This window comes from Zingiber officinale, chromosome 3B (assembly GCF_018446385.1).
Source record: "Zingiber officinale cultivar Zhangliang chromosome 3B, Zo_v1.1, whole genome shotgun sequence".
Taxonomy (NCBI): Eukaryota; Viridiplantae; Streptophyta; class Magnoliopsida; order Zingiberales; family Zingiberaceae; genus Zingiber; species Zingiber officinale.
The window spans coordinates 78,872,710-78,888,552 of record NC_055991.1 but is presented as its reverse complement, the minus strand read 5'-3'; the positions used below and the strand labels follow the sequence as shown (position 1 = coordinate 78,888,552).

Genomic DNA, 15,843 nt, shown 5'->3' with positions numbered 1-15,843 from the left:
TGCATTCTAGCAAATTGTCAATTAAGGAACATCAAATAAAACATATAGGTAAACCTGGTAAAGAGTGCTAAATGCCAAGCCAGCTGATTTATGAACCTCTTGCATACTATATAACAAGTTGAAGAGTATCATACAAGTTGAATAAATTTTCAGCATCATACAAAAAAAATGTGCAAATAGAAAATAGAAAATGAAACCTATCGCATAGAGTTGTACGTATTGTAGGGATAAGTTCATCGATAAAGTTTATTTGTGTTTAATAGCACTCGCCATAACTTCACTCAGACCAATGCTTACACCCTTTTGAAGCAAAGTCTAGCTATCATGAATAAACACGATAAAAATAAAGACTCAAGCGCTAGCATAGAACACTTAATCAAGTACTTTACCGAACTAAACTCTCCAATACTTAAGCATTCGTGGAAATGAATTTCCTAAACTGAACCCAAAAAAAGTGAAGTATATTCAACAATACAAAATGACCATTTTATTAGCACTGTTTAACAATTTAAAAAATTCTCATAAATTATTTAGCCAAACGCTAAAAGGTTTTAGGAATTGTACACATAAATAAATATGTGCTAAAGTATACATCGCCAAGGCACCTGATGTAAAATATATTCTAAAAGCATTCAAGCAAGTATCAAAACAAAATAAACTCACTTGTCTTCTACTACTGTCAAGTTGTTCGGAAGCTTGGGGAGATTATTTTGCCTCTTGGGAGTATTTTTGCCAAGATAGTCTTCCATACATGCAGTGCCGTCAAACATAAAAAATATGAGATACGTTTATGTTCAACAACGACATTAAATTCATTGTGCAAAATATTAATGTGACAACAAGAAAACAAAACACAATAGAAAGAAATACCACATGACTTTGCATAAATTTCAGCAAGAACTTCATTGTGACTTCTTTGCCCAAGGACCTCAATAATTGCAGGGCCATCCATGTACCTCTGTGCTTGGACCTTCGTCATCACTCCCAACCTCAAGAATTGTTTTTCCAAAGGTTCCAGCAACCTGCAAAGCCATAAGCCCATCCTTATTCACAAAGATCCCTGAGATAACAAAATCTTAAACAAATCTTACCTTGAAATGAAGATAATCTTCCATACATGCAGAGCCGCCAAGCATAAAAAATATGAGATACGTTTATGTTCAATAACAACATTAAATTCATTGTGCAAAATAGTAATGTGACAACAAGAAAACAAAACACAATAGAAAGAAATACCACATAACTGATGCAAAGTCAAGTTAATATCACTACTTCTTTGCCCAAGGACCTCAATAATTGTAGGGCCATCCATGTGCCTCTGTGCTTGGACCTTCGTCATCACTCCCAAGCTCAAGAATTACTTTTCCAAAGGTTCCAGCAACCTGCAAAGCCATAAGCCCTTCCTTATTCACAAAGATCCATGAGATAACAAAATCTTAAACAAATCTTACCTTGAAAAGAAGATAGTCTTCCATACATGCAGTGCCGCCAAACATAAAAAATATGAGATACGTTTATGTTCAACAACAACGTTAAATTCATTGTGCAAAATAGTAATGTGACAACAAGAAAACAAAACACAATAGAAAGAAATACCACATAACTGATTCAAAGTCAAGTTAATATCACTACGAATCATATAAATTTCAGCAAGAACTTCATTGCGACTTTTTTGCCCAAGGACCTCAATAATTGCAGGGTCATCCATGTGCCTCTGTGCTTGGACCTTCGTCATCACTCCCAAGCTCAAGAATTGCTTTTCCAAAGGTTCCAGCAACCTGCAAAGCCATAAGCCCTTCCTTATTCACAAAGATCCCATAGATAACAAAATCTTAAGCAAATCTTACCTTGAAAAGAACATAGTCTTCCATACATGCAGTGCCGCCAAACATAAAAAATATGAGATACGTTTATGTTCAACAACAACATTAAATTCATTGTGCAAAATAGTAATGTGACAACAAGAAAACAAAACACAATAGAAAGAAATACCACATAACTGATGCAAAGTCAAGTTAATATCACTACGAACCATATAAATTTCAGCAAGAACTTCATAGCGACTTCTTTGCCCAGGGACCTCAATAATTGCAGGGCCATCCATGTGCCTCGGTGCTTGGACCTTCGTCATCACTCCCAAGCTCAAGAATTGCTTTTCCAAAGGTTCCAGCAACCTGCAAAGCCATAAGCCCTTCCTTATTCACAAAGATCCCTTAGATAACAAAATCTTAAACAAATCTTACCTTGAAAAGAAGATAGTCTTCCATACATGCAGTGCCGTCAAACATAAAAAATATGAGATACGTTTATGTTCAACAACAACATTAAATTCATTGTGCAAAATAGTAATGTGACAACAAGAAAACAAAACACAATAGAAAGAAATACCACATAACTGATGCAAAGTCAAGTTAATATCACTACGAACCATATAAATTTCAACAAGAACTTCATTGCGATTTCTTTGCCCAAGGACCTCAATAATTGCAGGGCCATCCATGTGCCTCTGTGCTTGGACCTTCGTTATCATTGCTTTTCCAAAGGTTCCAGCAACCTGCAAAGCCATAAGCCCTTCCGTATTCACAAAGATCCCTGAGATAACAAAATCTTAAACAAATCTTACCTTGAAAAGAAGATAGTCTACCATACATGCAGTGCCGCCAAACATAAAAAATATGAGATACGTTTATGTTCAACAACAACATTAAATTCATTGTGCAAAATAATAATGTGAAAATAAGAAAACAAAACACAATAGAAAGAAATACCACATAACTGATGCAAAGTCAAGTTAATATCACTACGAACCATATAAATTTTAGCAAGAACTTCATTGCGACTTCTTTGCCCAGGGACCTCAATAATTGCAGGGCCATCCATGTGCCTCGGTGCTTGGACCTTCGTCATCACTCCCAAGCTCAAGAATTGCTTTTCCAAAGGTTCCAGCAACCTGCAAAGCCATAAGCCCTTCCTTATTCACAAAGATCCCTTAGATAACAAAATCTTACCTTGAAAAGAAGATAGTCTTCCATACATGCAGTGCCGCCAAACATAAAAAATATGAGATACGTTTATGTTCAACAACATTAAATTCATTGTGCAAAATAGTAATGTGACAACAAGAAAACAAAACATAATAGAAAGAAATACCACATAACTGATGCAAAGTCAAGTTAATATCACTACGAACCATATAAATTTCAACAAAAACTTCATTGCGATTTCTTTGCCCAAGGACCTCAATAATTGCAGGGCCATCCATGTGCCTCCGTGCTTGGACCTTCATCATCATAGCTTTTCCAAAGGTTCCAGCAACCTGCAAAGCCATAAGCCCTTCCTTATTCACAAAGATCCCTGAGATAACAAAATCTTAAACAAATCTTACCTTGAAAAGAACATAGTCTTCCATACATGCAGTGCCGCCAAATATAAAAAATATGAGATATGTTTATGTTCAACAACAACATTAAATTCATTTTGCAAAATAGTAATGTGACAATAAGAAAACAAAACACAACAGAAAGAGATATCACATAACTGATTCAAAGTCAAGTTAATATCACTACGAACCATATAAACTTCAGCAAAAACTTCATTGCAACTTCTTTGCCCAAGGACCTCAATAATTGCAGGGCCATCCATGTGCCTCTGTGCTTGGACCTTCGTCATCACTCCCAAGCTCAAGAATTGCTTTTCCAAAGGTTCCAGCAACCTGCAAAGCCATAAGCCCTTCCTTATTCACAAAGATCCCTTAGATAACAAAATCTTAAACAAATCTTACCTTGAAAAGAAGATAGTCTTCCATACATGCAGTGCCGCCAAACATAAAAAATATGAGATACGTTTATGTTCAACAACAACATTAAATTCATTGTGCAAAATAGTAATGTGAATAAGAAAACAAAGAATACCACATATTGATGCAAAGTCAAGTTAATATCTCTACGAACCATATAAATTTCAGCAAGAACTTCATTGCGACTTCTTTGCCCAAGGACTTCAATAATTGCGGGGCCATGTGCCTCTGTGCTTGGACCTTCGTCATCACTCCCAAGCTCAAGAATTGCTTTTCCAAAGGTTCCAGCAACCTGCATAGCCATAAGCCCTTCCTTATTCACAAAGATCCCTGAGATAACAAAATCTTAAACAAATCTTACCTTGAAAAGAAGATCGCCAAGAAGTTCAATAGAGCTGTCATATACACCAATTATCACTAATAAAGTAATTTTATTACCCAATTAAAATAAAAAAAATAGAGTAAGGATGAAAGTAAAAATGTTTAGAAACAAAGGTTGTCACATTATGCTCAACAGACATTGCTATCACTTAGTGTAGCATCACGAACCGATTCATTTTTATTAGCAAGCCTTGAAGAAGAAGCTAAACATGAGATAAACGTACAAAGTTATGATTAATATAATTAACATACCATCCAAAATTATAAGTAGAACCACTTGTAGTTTTGAAAGATGACGCCCAAGGATCTTGGCAAATGTTGTGTCATCATTGAAATTAGAGTTAAAAAGCGTTGCACTAGCTTAATTAAAAAGAATGGAAAAAACAAAAAAACTAGAAATTTCCCGTAAAAAGTGTCAAATGCCCATCACAAAAAGAAGAAGACTTTTGGTGAGAACAATTTCGGATGATATCAAGAAGAAAGCGCTGAAAGTAATCCTTCACAAGGGCAATCAAAACCTATAAAAGAATGAATTGTGATTGATGAACACAAAATTATTGTGATAACCAAAAATTATTTGAAATTAGGCCACAATTAATAAATATTGTAGATTATACAAGTTTCTTTTAAGTCAAATTGTAGTCAAATTGTAGGTTACCCTATTAAACAACACAGCAAAAAATCATACATGAATGGAAATAAAAATTCCCCTCTAAACACCAAAAATGAAAATCAAAGTGAAACATTCAATTTATTTACTAAAATTCAAGAAAACTGAGATGGGGAGATTACTAGAAATGCATACTCTCTATATTTGATTTTCTAAAGTTATTTGCACATCATAACAACTTTATTCTTCATTTCACATGCATGGAGTATAATCTTGATTATTAACAATGATAATGAAGTTACCAATGTCATTGAACCTTGTCATCCTAATAAACATTTGTCTCTAAGATTCTCCTTTATCAATGATCGTTGATCACATAAAGCTAATTCGTCCACCAAAAGGGAAAATTTTACAACTAAGGAAATCATCTAAGTCTTTATCTATCACTATATGTGTGTTATTGTTTCTATTCTATTGTCCGTTACACCACCATCTACAAACCTCTATGTACTCTTTGTTGTTGTTGACCCACCACAAGAGGCAACTCCCTTATAGGTATATAGTCAACAATCACACAGAGAAGCCACTCCATCATCTTTAAAACTCTCCCATTCTTGAATCACTAATCATCATCCTTAATCCCCTACTAATTCTGACACTGTTTTTCCACAAATGTAAGCATTACAATTCCTATCCACTTTCTCATTTTATATATCCTATGAAATTGTCACCCAAATACTCTATCTTTGTGTCTTCTTTATGTCTTCTTTATGTCTATGATTAAATCGTAAAAAATGTTTCAGAAGTACTTTTAAATCCAAGGTGGCAAAATACTATAATCAATGAGATAAATCTCACAATTCTAATTGCTCTTTAGAGTTGGTCTCTCTTTATCTAGGAAAGTCCACCATGGATAGCAAATGGATCTTCTTAGTTAATAATCACCAAACAACATTGTTGATCATCTCAAAACTCGACTAGTAGCAAAGGGCTATACTCACGTCTATGGCATTAATTGAATTGATAAATTCTATCTAGTGGCCAAGATTCACTCTGTCTAACCCTTCCTCTCTCTAGGATCTATATGAAACATCATCCAAGATTTGTTGCTCAGGGAGATTGGTCTCATATGTCAACTTAAGAAGTCAATGTACATAAAAATGATCTCTGGGCACTTGATTTGAAAATTTTAATTCAACTCTTTTTAATATATGACTATAAAGTGGAACAAGCAATCATAAAGATGCCCTTTTTTTACTATTTTTATAGATAATAATTACAAGTGATGACTCCACTAGATTACACACTTGAAAGATTGTCATCATAAACACTTCTAGACTGAAGACTTTGTGATCTCAAATCCTTCCTTGGTAAAGCTAGGGCCAAACAAGTATAGAAAAAAATGATATATTTCACAAAGCAAGTATATCCCATTTGTTGACCCTGGAAAATATAGAAAAAATTGACATGCTAGGACCAAACAAGTAGATACCTCTATAGATCTTAATGTTAAATTAGCACTAGCACAATGAGAGCTATTAATTGGCACTGGGAAATATAGAAAACTAGTAAGAAAATTGAATCGCCCCACAATCACCAAGATATCTCATTTCCAAAACATGTTTACTCAAAATAGAATGCAAAGAAATTATTAGTAATTTAGTATACAAGAAAAATAATGACATAGCAAACACATTTGATGCTTGCAAGTGTGAATCTGACACCTTAGATCTTTCTATCACTCCATTTAAATGATAAGATGCATGGCAAGAAAAAGCTAGTTTCTTCATTGTTTACCTCAAAATCTACAAGAGTCACTTCATGGCTACCAATTCCATTGGAACAAAACTAAGCAACAGCCAACTCCATTGTAAAACCACCATTAACAGGAAAAACAAATGATATCTGTTAAGGAGAATAACATAAATGCAAGTTCACAATATCATAATAAGTTAGCAAACCATTGTACCTGAATTGTATCAAATCCCGAAGCTCGCATTATTGCTGAACCCATGTAGCTCCAAGAGAATGAACCCTCTTTCGATATGACCAATCATTTTAAGAGTACAACAGAGAGACATATCAATTAAAAGAATTGACACTCAATTGCTCATGAGCTAAAACTAATATAAACTAAACTTACACTCTAGCAATAAAGAGAATGAAAACTAGTGAACAAGTTATAAAAAAAATCTATTGGGAGAAAATATTTTAACAACAAACCAATACTAGAAAAAATGTCAGAAGTGTTTGTCATATCAGAAGTTCCCAGGTGTAGTAGCCGTGGTAGCTCAGAAGTAGGAAGTGCAATCATCGTGAAATGCAAGTAGTCTTCTTGGGAGAAAGCAGAATATGCTCAATAACCTAGCAGAAATGAAGCTAGCAACAAGTAAAGTTGAATGATAACTAAATTTAGACAGAAAAATACTGGAAACATAAAGATAAACGTATCTGCTGAAAATGGTCGAACTTTACATGACACTGATAGACCATTAACTATTTGCTCAAAAATACCCAATGAAGGGCCTTTGGGAACTTAACCTTTAGCATGTACATCTTTTGCAGAAATAAAACAGAAAGCAACAACTATCTCGTATGCCCAACTAGAAAGAGATGGGGCTAGAAATGAGCAAGACTTAGCATAGTCTCAATTGATAAGTGCAGTATAAATTAAAAGACAAGTAAGAAACAGAGAATATGTTACCAAATTTGAGCAAACACCAACAATTTGCTTCTCCAAGAGTGGCCCAGAATATATAAATACCGACCAAGAAGAGCTCAATACCCAAGAAGATAATAAATAAAAGAATGCGTAGAATGCCTAAATATCAATTATAATCTGATCGGGGAGAGAGTTCAATGCTACGACAATGAATAAGGCATGAAATACCCGAATACCGATTATAATCCAACTGAAGAGAGGAGCTCGATTCCACGACCATGAAGATGATAAGCAAAAGAATTCCAAGAATATGTGAAAATGGATTATAATTCAACAGGGAAGAGGAGCTTGTGAAAACAAGAGAAGCCCACATTACACAAGCATACGGCTAAAAGCAAAGCCCAATGAACAAAACATTGAATATCATAGCCACTAGTGAAAAGTTAGAAATCGTGATCATAATAAGAATAGCGAGAATAATAAGCTTGTTATATATATATATATATATATATATATATATATATATATATAGTCATTTAGAACCTCATGAATACTATTAATGAAGCTAACTAATGATATTTTTACTGATTACTACCTCGAAGTCTAAATAGACTCAATCTACAAGTAAGCAAACATCAAATCATGTTAATAAATAAAAGTAAAAGAACCCTAGAATAAGGAAAATTTCTGACATAGTTCCCTCATAATTTGTTTGTAAGTTGATTGAACTACAAAATATGAAAAGTGTACAAAATATGAATATAGTAGAATTCTCAAAAATACATGAACATTCTCGAACAAATAAAGAAGATACTAGATATGGAACTTGTGAAAACAAGAGAAGCCTACATTACACAAGCATATGGCTAAAAGCAAAGCCTTAAGACCAAAACATTGAAACTCATAGCTAATAGTGAAAAAAGTTAGAAATGAAGAACATAATAAGAATAACAAGAATACCAGAAGTCTAACACAGTTCTGACCGGGGAAGAGGAGTTTGATCCTTGCTTGGGAAGATGATAAGCAAAAAGCGTGGAATACCAGAAGTCCAATATAATGTGATTGGAGAGAGGAGTTGAATACCACGATCATGGGACAAGTAAAAATATTAAGAAGACCAAAACTCCGATCCATCCTAATTGAGAAGAGGTCAATCCCAAGGTCTGGAGGATAATAATAACCAGGAAGACAAGAATACCAGAAGACCAATAATGTCCCAATAATATTGAGAAAACCAATAGATCAATCATGTCGAGGATAATATTTAGAATAACAATAAGGACTAGGAGAGAAATAGTAAATAAGAATACCAATAAGATCAGAAAATCAATTCCGCTGTCGGATATATGTGAAAATAAGGAACATTGCCGAATAAAATCCAATTAGAAAAAACTGATAAGAGAACTCCTAACTTGGCATAATAATGAGAAGACCAAGAAAACCCAATGACAATTCCAAAAAACCTAATAAGATAAGAAATTCAATCCCGTCGGGAAATATATAGATGATATCTTAAAACCAAGACCATTGGGATAATATTGAGAAGTATGATAATATAAGAATTTATGTCAATGATATCATAACACCAAGATCACTAGACAATACTAAGAAATCTGATAAGATAGAAATTTGAATCACACCCAGGGATATGCCGAAGATATTAGAAAACCAAGAACACTGGGATAATACCGAGAAGTCTAATGAGAATTCCAATCCCGTCAAGGAATGATGGCATCACCTCTATTAGTAAAAGAAGAAACTTTTTTAGAATCCAAGTCTCAATTTCCACCAAGAAACGTCTTTATAATTATTTAAATGTTTGTCTAATAAGTCCTACCTATTATGTCAAAAGTAATTCATCAAATCATGCACTAAGAACAATCTTAAAGATCTCAATAACAAGATAGTGAGATAGAATAATATAAAATTTTAAATTGACTTATCTGAACCAAATGTTCTTTCTTTTTACTTTAAAAACACATAAAGGATGACTAAATGATTTTGTCCATGCTCCTTGCATACATGTTGCTTGGAAGAAAAGAACTTACTTGATATAGTCAATAGTCCTCTCAATACATACCCCATCCAACATAACAATCTTCCTTGAGGATGAAAAAAAAACAAGTGTCAATTACTAGGAACAAGGAGATGACACAAATTGAAGGCTCAAAGATAAACAAGAAGGCGTGAAAAAAGATTACCTGGAGCAGTCATCTCACTAGGCACACAATCACATAAATCTATTAAGCAATGATAGAATGAAATTCTCACAAGGAAGCCAACAAAGGGATTATATGCAACATAAATTCCAATGATAAAGATATATATTCTAAAAGCAGCAAAACTAGAACCATGGAACCATCTTGCAGTGCTTTACTTAAACCAAGTGTATCAATTTTGATAAGAGTATTAGATATTATTAATGAAGGGGGTTGATAAAACAGAAAAAAAAATATATATACAAGAACAAAAGTATGACAATATATTAAGGAATTATAAATTCTAAAGTACTAATATGATGTGAAAGGACAGCAAAAGAAGCAACTGAAAACCAAAGAAAACGACCAAATATTCGGATAACAATTGATTGACATGATGTTGAAAATGTATCATACATCATTAGGATATCTAGAACACCTACATCACAAATGCTGACAAATTTAAGCAACAAAAGATTTAATTGGTTAGCAGGAACATATACAAACAAGTGCATAAGAATTTTCTTTCTATAAGCTTCAACACAACATAAGTAGGACCGAGGCTAAGAGAATCTACTTAATTGTCATCGATTTCACACCATTATTGAAAGCAATGATTATTAATTTTGGAATAGAAATTAATTAACAACATGTGAATGAGAAGAGGACAAACAAAAATATCAACATCAAATAGAAAAGATGTAAAGTTAAAATGCAGAAATACATAAAATTATACGATTCAATGACCCAAAAATAATGGTGACAATTAGTTTGATAGATTAAATATCAGCTACTACCTTGGGAGTAAAAAAATCAAAAGGAATCCCTCTTTTCCCATCTTGCCCTAACCAGTGAGAGGAACTAGATCCTTGGTCGTGAGGAAAATAATAAAAATGTTAAGAATACCAGAATATCCATTTCATTGGACCGAGATGAAAGGACTCGATCCCACGCTAAGAATAAGAATAAGAATAACCATAATACAAGAATATCCATTTCATTTGGACCAGGGAGAAAAATAATAATATCTATATGTACCAGAATTATAATCCAACTGAGAAAGGGAGCTTGATCTCACGACCATTAAGAAGATCCATCCAGACCGATGGGAGGAGCTCATTATATCAGACGGAAAATAACAAGAAAGCCAAGAATACCAGAAGTCCAATATTGTCCCGACTGACGAAAGGAGTTTGATCCCTTGGTCGGGAGGATGATAACTAGAAAATCAGAAATACCAGAAGTCCAATAATATCCCAATACAACATATCAATAGTGTCCTGACTGGAGAGAGGAGCTCAATCCCTATGTCGGGAGGATAATAAAGAGAAAACCAAGAATACTAGAAGTCCAATAATGTCCCGACCGGGGAAAGGAGTTTGATCCCTTGGTCGGGAGGATGATAACCAGAAAACCAAGAATACCAGAAGTCCAATAATGTCCCGACCGGGGAAAGGAGTTTGATCCCTTGGTCGGGAGGATGATAACCAGAAAACCAAGAATACCAGAAGTCCAATAATGTCCCGACCGGGGAAAGGAGTTTGATCCCTTGGTGTGGAGGATGATAACCAGAAAACCAAGAATACCAGAAGTCCAATAATATCCCAACCGAGCAGATCAATAAGGTATAATATTGAAAATACCAATAAGACTAGGAGACTAGTCACTTCTGAGGATAAAATACCAATAAGTTGAGAAAACCAATCTGCTAGGGATATTTGTGAAAAGAGCCTAGCCCAGGGGCTGTTATAGAATAATATAACCCGAGGATATGTCGATGATATCAGAAAGCCAAGATCTAATAGGATAAGAATTTCAATTCCACCCGGAGATAGTTCGATATCTCAATAGAATTAAGCTATGCACAAAAGGGAATTAATCAGTATATATATAAAGAATTATTGAGAAAAGAGCCTAGCCCAGGGGCTGATATAGAATATAATATAGCCCGAGGATATGTCGATGATATCAGAAAGCCAAGATCACTAAACAATATTGAGAAGTGTCACGCCCCAGAGGAGTCTCTGTCCGAAGAAATTTCGGCAGCATCTCCCCTGTACGGCGGACAATCTGAAACTTTTCTACAAGCACTGTATACCTCAGCCACATGCGGCTGGAATAATAACAATAAAAGAAAACAAACACCACGCAGTTAATATCAAATTCAGCCTCTGGCTGACACAACCACGCAGTTAAAACACAAAACTGCTAGCCGGCTAGGCTTACACAACCAACAACAAATACAAAATACCACATAACAACATCAACACTCCAAAAATAAAACCGGAGTACAGAGCTAACAAACTGATACATAAAACAAAACAAAACATACGTGAAACCGATAAGTCTTCTGATGTGACGTGGGGACCAGCAGACAGGATGCTCCAAGCGACACCATAATAACCTGTACCTGAAAAATATAGAGTCCACGGGGTGAGTTCAACAACTCAGAGAATACCAATAGACGTGCCTAGTAAGATATATCTAACAGAATAAACATGGAATACAACTTCCTAATCATATATAGGAATACGCAAAACTGGAAGGCAACCGAGGAAGCAGTACTCACCAGGAACTCCTATCCGCATCAAAGGGTCATCAAACCGATACAGTCTGTATGCATGTCAAACATACGCATCCAACCAAATGCAACAAATAAATGCAGGAAACACAATCACAAGAAATAAATGCATCAATGCATGATGCAATGATGTGTCTGGTCACCGACGCCCATCTCACACAAAATGGCGACCGGGTGGGTAGACAACTGCACTCTGTCGTCCACCGCTCCGATGAGTGACCGAGTGGACGGATTTGTCGGAGCTCCTGTCCCGTGACCCCAAATCATAAATGGGAGCTCAATGCTCTCAACTCCCGGTACACGATGACGGGGAGGAATCCCTGCCGGCTAACACGTTGTGTCACACTACCCATGAGCGGACCAACGTAGCCAAACAAAGTCCCTGCTGCAACACACACTGCCTGAATCGACCACTAACCCATGAGTGGTGGTGTGTGCAGATCCATGTAACTGGCGATGTGCTCAACAACAATGGAGTCGACTATCGCACAGCATGCAATCATGATGCATGACACTAAGCATGGCAATATCCTGATCAGCATAGAAAAATTCATATATATATAATATGGATACCACAGTATCAGTAAGTCAAATCCACGGATCTAGGGTATACTGGTCCTCTATGGTATAACAACCTAGATCCTATACATATCCCCCTCCATAACATATGCACCAACAATATGCATAGATCAAGGAAAAATGTTCTAGGTACACAAATCAGATATGATGTACAAATAGAGGTACACAAGCCAGGTATGGTATAAAAACCTAGGTATCAGATAATCTAGATACACATGCCAGAAAATAAAATCTAGAACCTAATCCTAACCTCAGTAAGGTATGGTATGTCACTTACTCTAGGAACTAAGGTACTCATGGCAATAATCATAAAACGTAAACATAGATACATAACAAATGGCCAACAGATCATGCTATGGGTATCAAACCGTGACATACCAAGGCAAACATGTTCATTGCTTGCAGCTATAAAGTACTATGCATATCCAAAGACAATATCATAAAAGATAAGTCAAGAGGTACCCGCCTCCAATAGCAGGTTCAATCCAGTCAAATCCAACATCGAGATGCTCGTCTCGTGTCAAAGTCCTTAATTCACAGCCACCGGTTTGTACTGAAACCAAAGAATTGCTGGCTGGAACTTGCTGCCATTAAGGGACGTTGGCTGCTGAAAATTCTTCACTGTCCGGATCATATGAAGAATCAAGATCGATAACCAATCAAGCAAAAATCCTAATTCAACAACCGAAGCTTACCTCCAAGATCCGGCTACGGCATAGCTCTGTGTCCTCTTCGGCACTGTCGAGCAGAAACACAATAAAGGATTTGGCACTATTTTCTCCGGTCCGAAACCAAACCCATGATGAATCTATCCTCCATCCACCATTAACACCTCACCTGAACGAAATCAATCCAATGCAACCAAACAAACAATGGATTTAATTCAATATTTAAATACATCTTACCCCAAACAGCAGTCACCGAAAGGGCTGTTGAGGTCGGCAGACAAGGCTCACCAGTGATGGTCGTGCTGCCAAATTGCAGCAGAGGGGCGGCGGTCATGAATTAAGGCACGACGGTTGGCGCTAGGGCTCAGGAGACTGGTGACACTGCTCGGCCGGAAGAGAGGAAGGGACAGGGAGAAGCTTCGGCAGAGGGATCTGGCAAGGGCACACCTTCGGCGACAGCAAACGAAGAGGCAAGGCAATGCAAGGAGTCGCCGCGAGGTGGTGAAGGAGAAGGGAAAACCTAGGGCTCCGGTGCCGGTGGTGTCTCGTCGGACCAAAGGAAAGGAGGGGAAGTCGCCGGTCGGCCGGGGCTGGCTCGGGCACGGAAACTTCGCGCCGAGAGGGTGGAGACCGAAAGAAGGGAAAGCCCTTGGCCGAGAGATTTTGTACGCGGAGAGGGAGAGGGAGTTCGGCGCCGGTTAGGGCTCGGGGTCGGGGGAAATCGGGAGAGGGAAGCAGCGTGGGAGAGGAGAAGAAAATAAAAAAAGAAAAGATATATAAAAGAAAAAGGAAATGATTTAAAGAAAATAAACATTTCCTCTTTAAAATAGGGTAGCCCAAACAGGCCTTCCCGGGCCCTATTTTTATCCCCGTAAACTCGTCCATACGGTCTCCGAAAAATTTCCGAAAAATCTCCAAAAATTCCGAAAAATTCTCCTATTAAAATTTGCCTATTTTCGGTATTTTACAAGAAGTCTAATAGGATAAGAATTTCAATTCCACCCGGAGATAGTTCGATATCTCAATAGAATTAAGCTATGCACATAAGGGAATTGATCAGTATATATATGATTCATATATATAAAGAATTACAACCCAAGAGAATAAAGTAAAAAAAATTATATAAGCAAAAAGTGGAACTAATGTTATCACATTAATTCACATCTATCCAATGAAATTTTAAAATTATATCTACAACATGGATCAACCATAATGCACATACTCTACAAAGAAGTTTGTTAATATCCCTTGGACCTGGAAAAAGAAAAATAATTACCTTTTCAAAAAGCCAATTTCTTCAAAATATTTCAGCTTAAAAAAAAAAGTAAACATTTGATGATGAACCACAAAAGCTTCAACAATGCTATATTTAGCCTTAGAAATATGCATTTTATAGAAAAAGAATTTCTACAAAAGTACCTTGGCAATAAGCTTGGATGGCAATTGCAACAACTCTAGTAACAACAAACTTCCTGTGACGAACGAATGTTTCGAAGTGGTTTTAAATGATCTTTGCAACACTTTCCAAAACCTCATTTCTTCATGCATCAAAAACTACAATCTGACTAGCTCTACGAATGATTTTAGGCTTGCCAAGCTGGGAAAGACGGATACTTCTTGTAAGCTCATAAAGATATATGGCCTCAGATTTAACGACCGTAAAGACATCAACACAATATTACATATTTTTACGATGACATCAGACAAATCTTGCATAACATGAAAGAGGACAGAGATAAAATTAAATTAACTTAGAACTTTACCTACTAGTTACATGTGATTAACTTTCAAGATAAACAATATTTTTTAGAAAAGCTAGTCACATGATAGCCGAGTGCAACAAAGAAATCAAGAGTGGTGCCAATGGGAATGAGTTAAATTCGGTAGGTACCAGAACAATTTGAAGTTTAGAAGATATATTATACTTGACCCAAGGACAATAATTTTTCTAACTTCCAAGAGAATGTGAAGAACATTAAAGTATCCTCCAATGCTATAAGAAATAGAAGAAAGTAGTATTACGACATCGAAGCACTTATTGCACCTATTTAGTTAGGGAAAAGTCTGAACATAGATCATGATCAAGAAAAAAAATGAGATTTTTGACATGTCAAACCTTCAAAATTAAGGTTGGATAATGTAATGGAAGTTTTCTCGGTTCACTATTAGCAGCACAAAATGACTCATGTGCAATGTGTAGCCAAAAATTGATCATGTAGAGAAAATTGCTACAGAAAAAAGTGGATTCGTGTGATAGTTAAACTAATTAAGAAAATTTACTATGAAAATAAATAAAATGACAAAAAGAAATAAGAGTCCAAAGCAAATAGATAAAGTCAACAAGAAAAAACATCAAAGATCAAAATAT

At 35.8% G+C, this 15,843-nt stretch overlaps 1 protein-coding gene and 1 long non-coding RNA gene across 34 annotated transcripts in view; both read right to left on the bottom strand.

Moving 5' to 3' along the window:
• The window catches only part of LOC122056615, an 88,041-nt gene extending 76,013 nt beyond the window's left edge, over positions 1-12,028 (bottom strand). For 10 of the 32 annotated variants that reach the window (XM_042618657.1, XM_042618647.1, XM_042618646.1 and 7 more), the window contains exons 1-14: positions 9,498-11,118; positions 6,757-9,189; positions 6,585-6,692; positions 4,158-4,191; positions 3,951-4,088; positions 3,571-3,712; positions 3,191-3,316; positions 3,009-3,025; positions 2,809-2,950; positions 2,429-2,554; positions 2,244-2,260; positions 2,033-2,174; positions 1,848-1,864; positions 1,452-1,778 (exon numbers count right to left, since the gene is read on the bottom strand). In XM_042618657.1, coding sequence (XP_042474591.1) covers positions 1,452-1,778; positions 1,848-1,864; positions 2,033-2,174; positions 2,244-2,260; positions 2,429-2,554; positions 2,809-2,950; positions 3,009-3,025; positions 3,191-3,316; positions 3,571-3,712; positions 3,951-4,045 — 1,151 coding nt within the window. In that variant the 5' untranslated portion in view covers positions 4,046-4,088; positions 4,158-4,191; positions 6,585-6,692; positions 6,757-9,189; positions 9,498-11,118. Of the gene's footprint in view, positions 1-1,451; positions 1,779-1,847; positions 1,865-2,032; positions 2,175-2,243; positions 2,261-2,428; positions 2,555-2,808; positions 2,951-3,008; positions 3,026-3,190; positions 3,317-3,385; positions 3,403-3,570; positions 3,713-3,781; positions 3,808-3,950; positions 4,089-4,157; positions 4,192-6,584; positions 6,693-6,756; positions 9,190-9,497; positions 11,119-11,979 lie in introns of those variants that run through there. The other 22 variants (XM_042618644.1, XM_042618643.1, XM_042618638.1 and 19 more) reach the window with 22 other exon arrangements.
• Positions 12,029-13,066: 1,038 nt separating this feature from the next.
• LOC121968382 lies at positions 13,067-14,218 on the bottom strand. 2 transcript variants are annotated; one of them, XR_006108109.1, is made up of 3 exons: positions 13,713-14,218; positions 13,503-13,644; positions 13,067-13,428 (listed from the first exon to the last, which is right to left on the bottom strand). It is a non-coding gene; the product is annotated as an uncharacterized LOC121968382 (long non-coding RNA). The 2 variants fall into 2 exon arrangements; XR_006108108.1 differs by having other exon boundaries at positions 13,071-13,428; positions 13,764-14,218.
• Between the last annotated feature and the right edge of the window lie 1,625 nt (positions 14,219-15,843).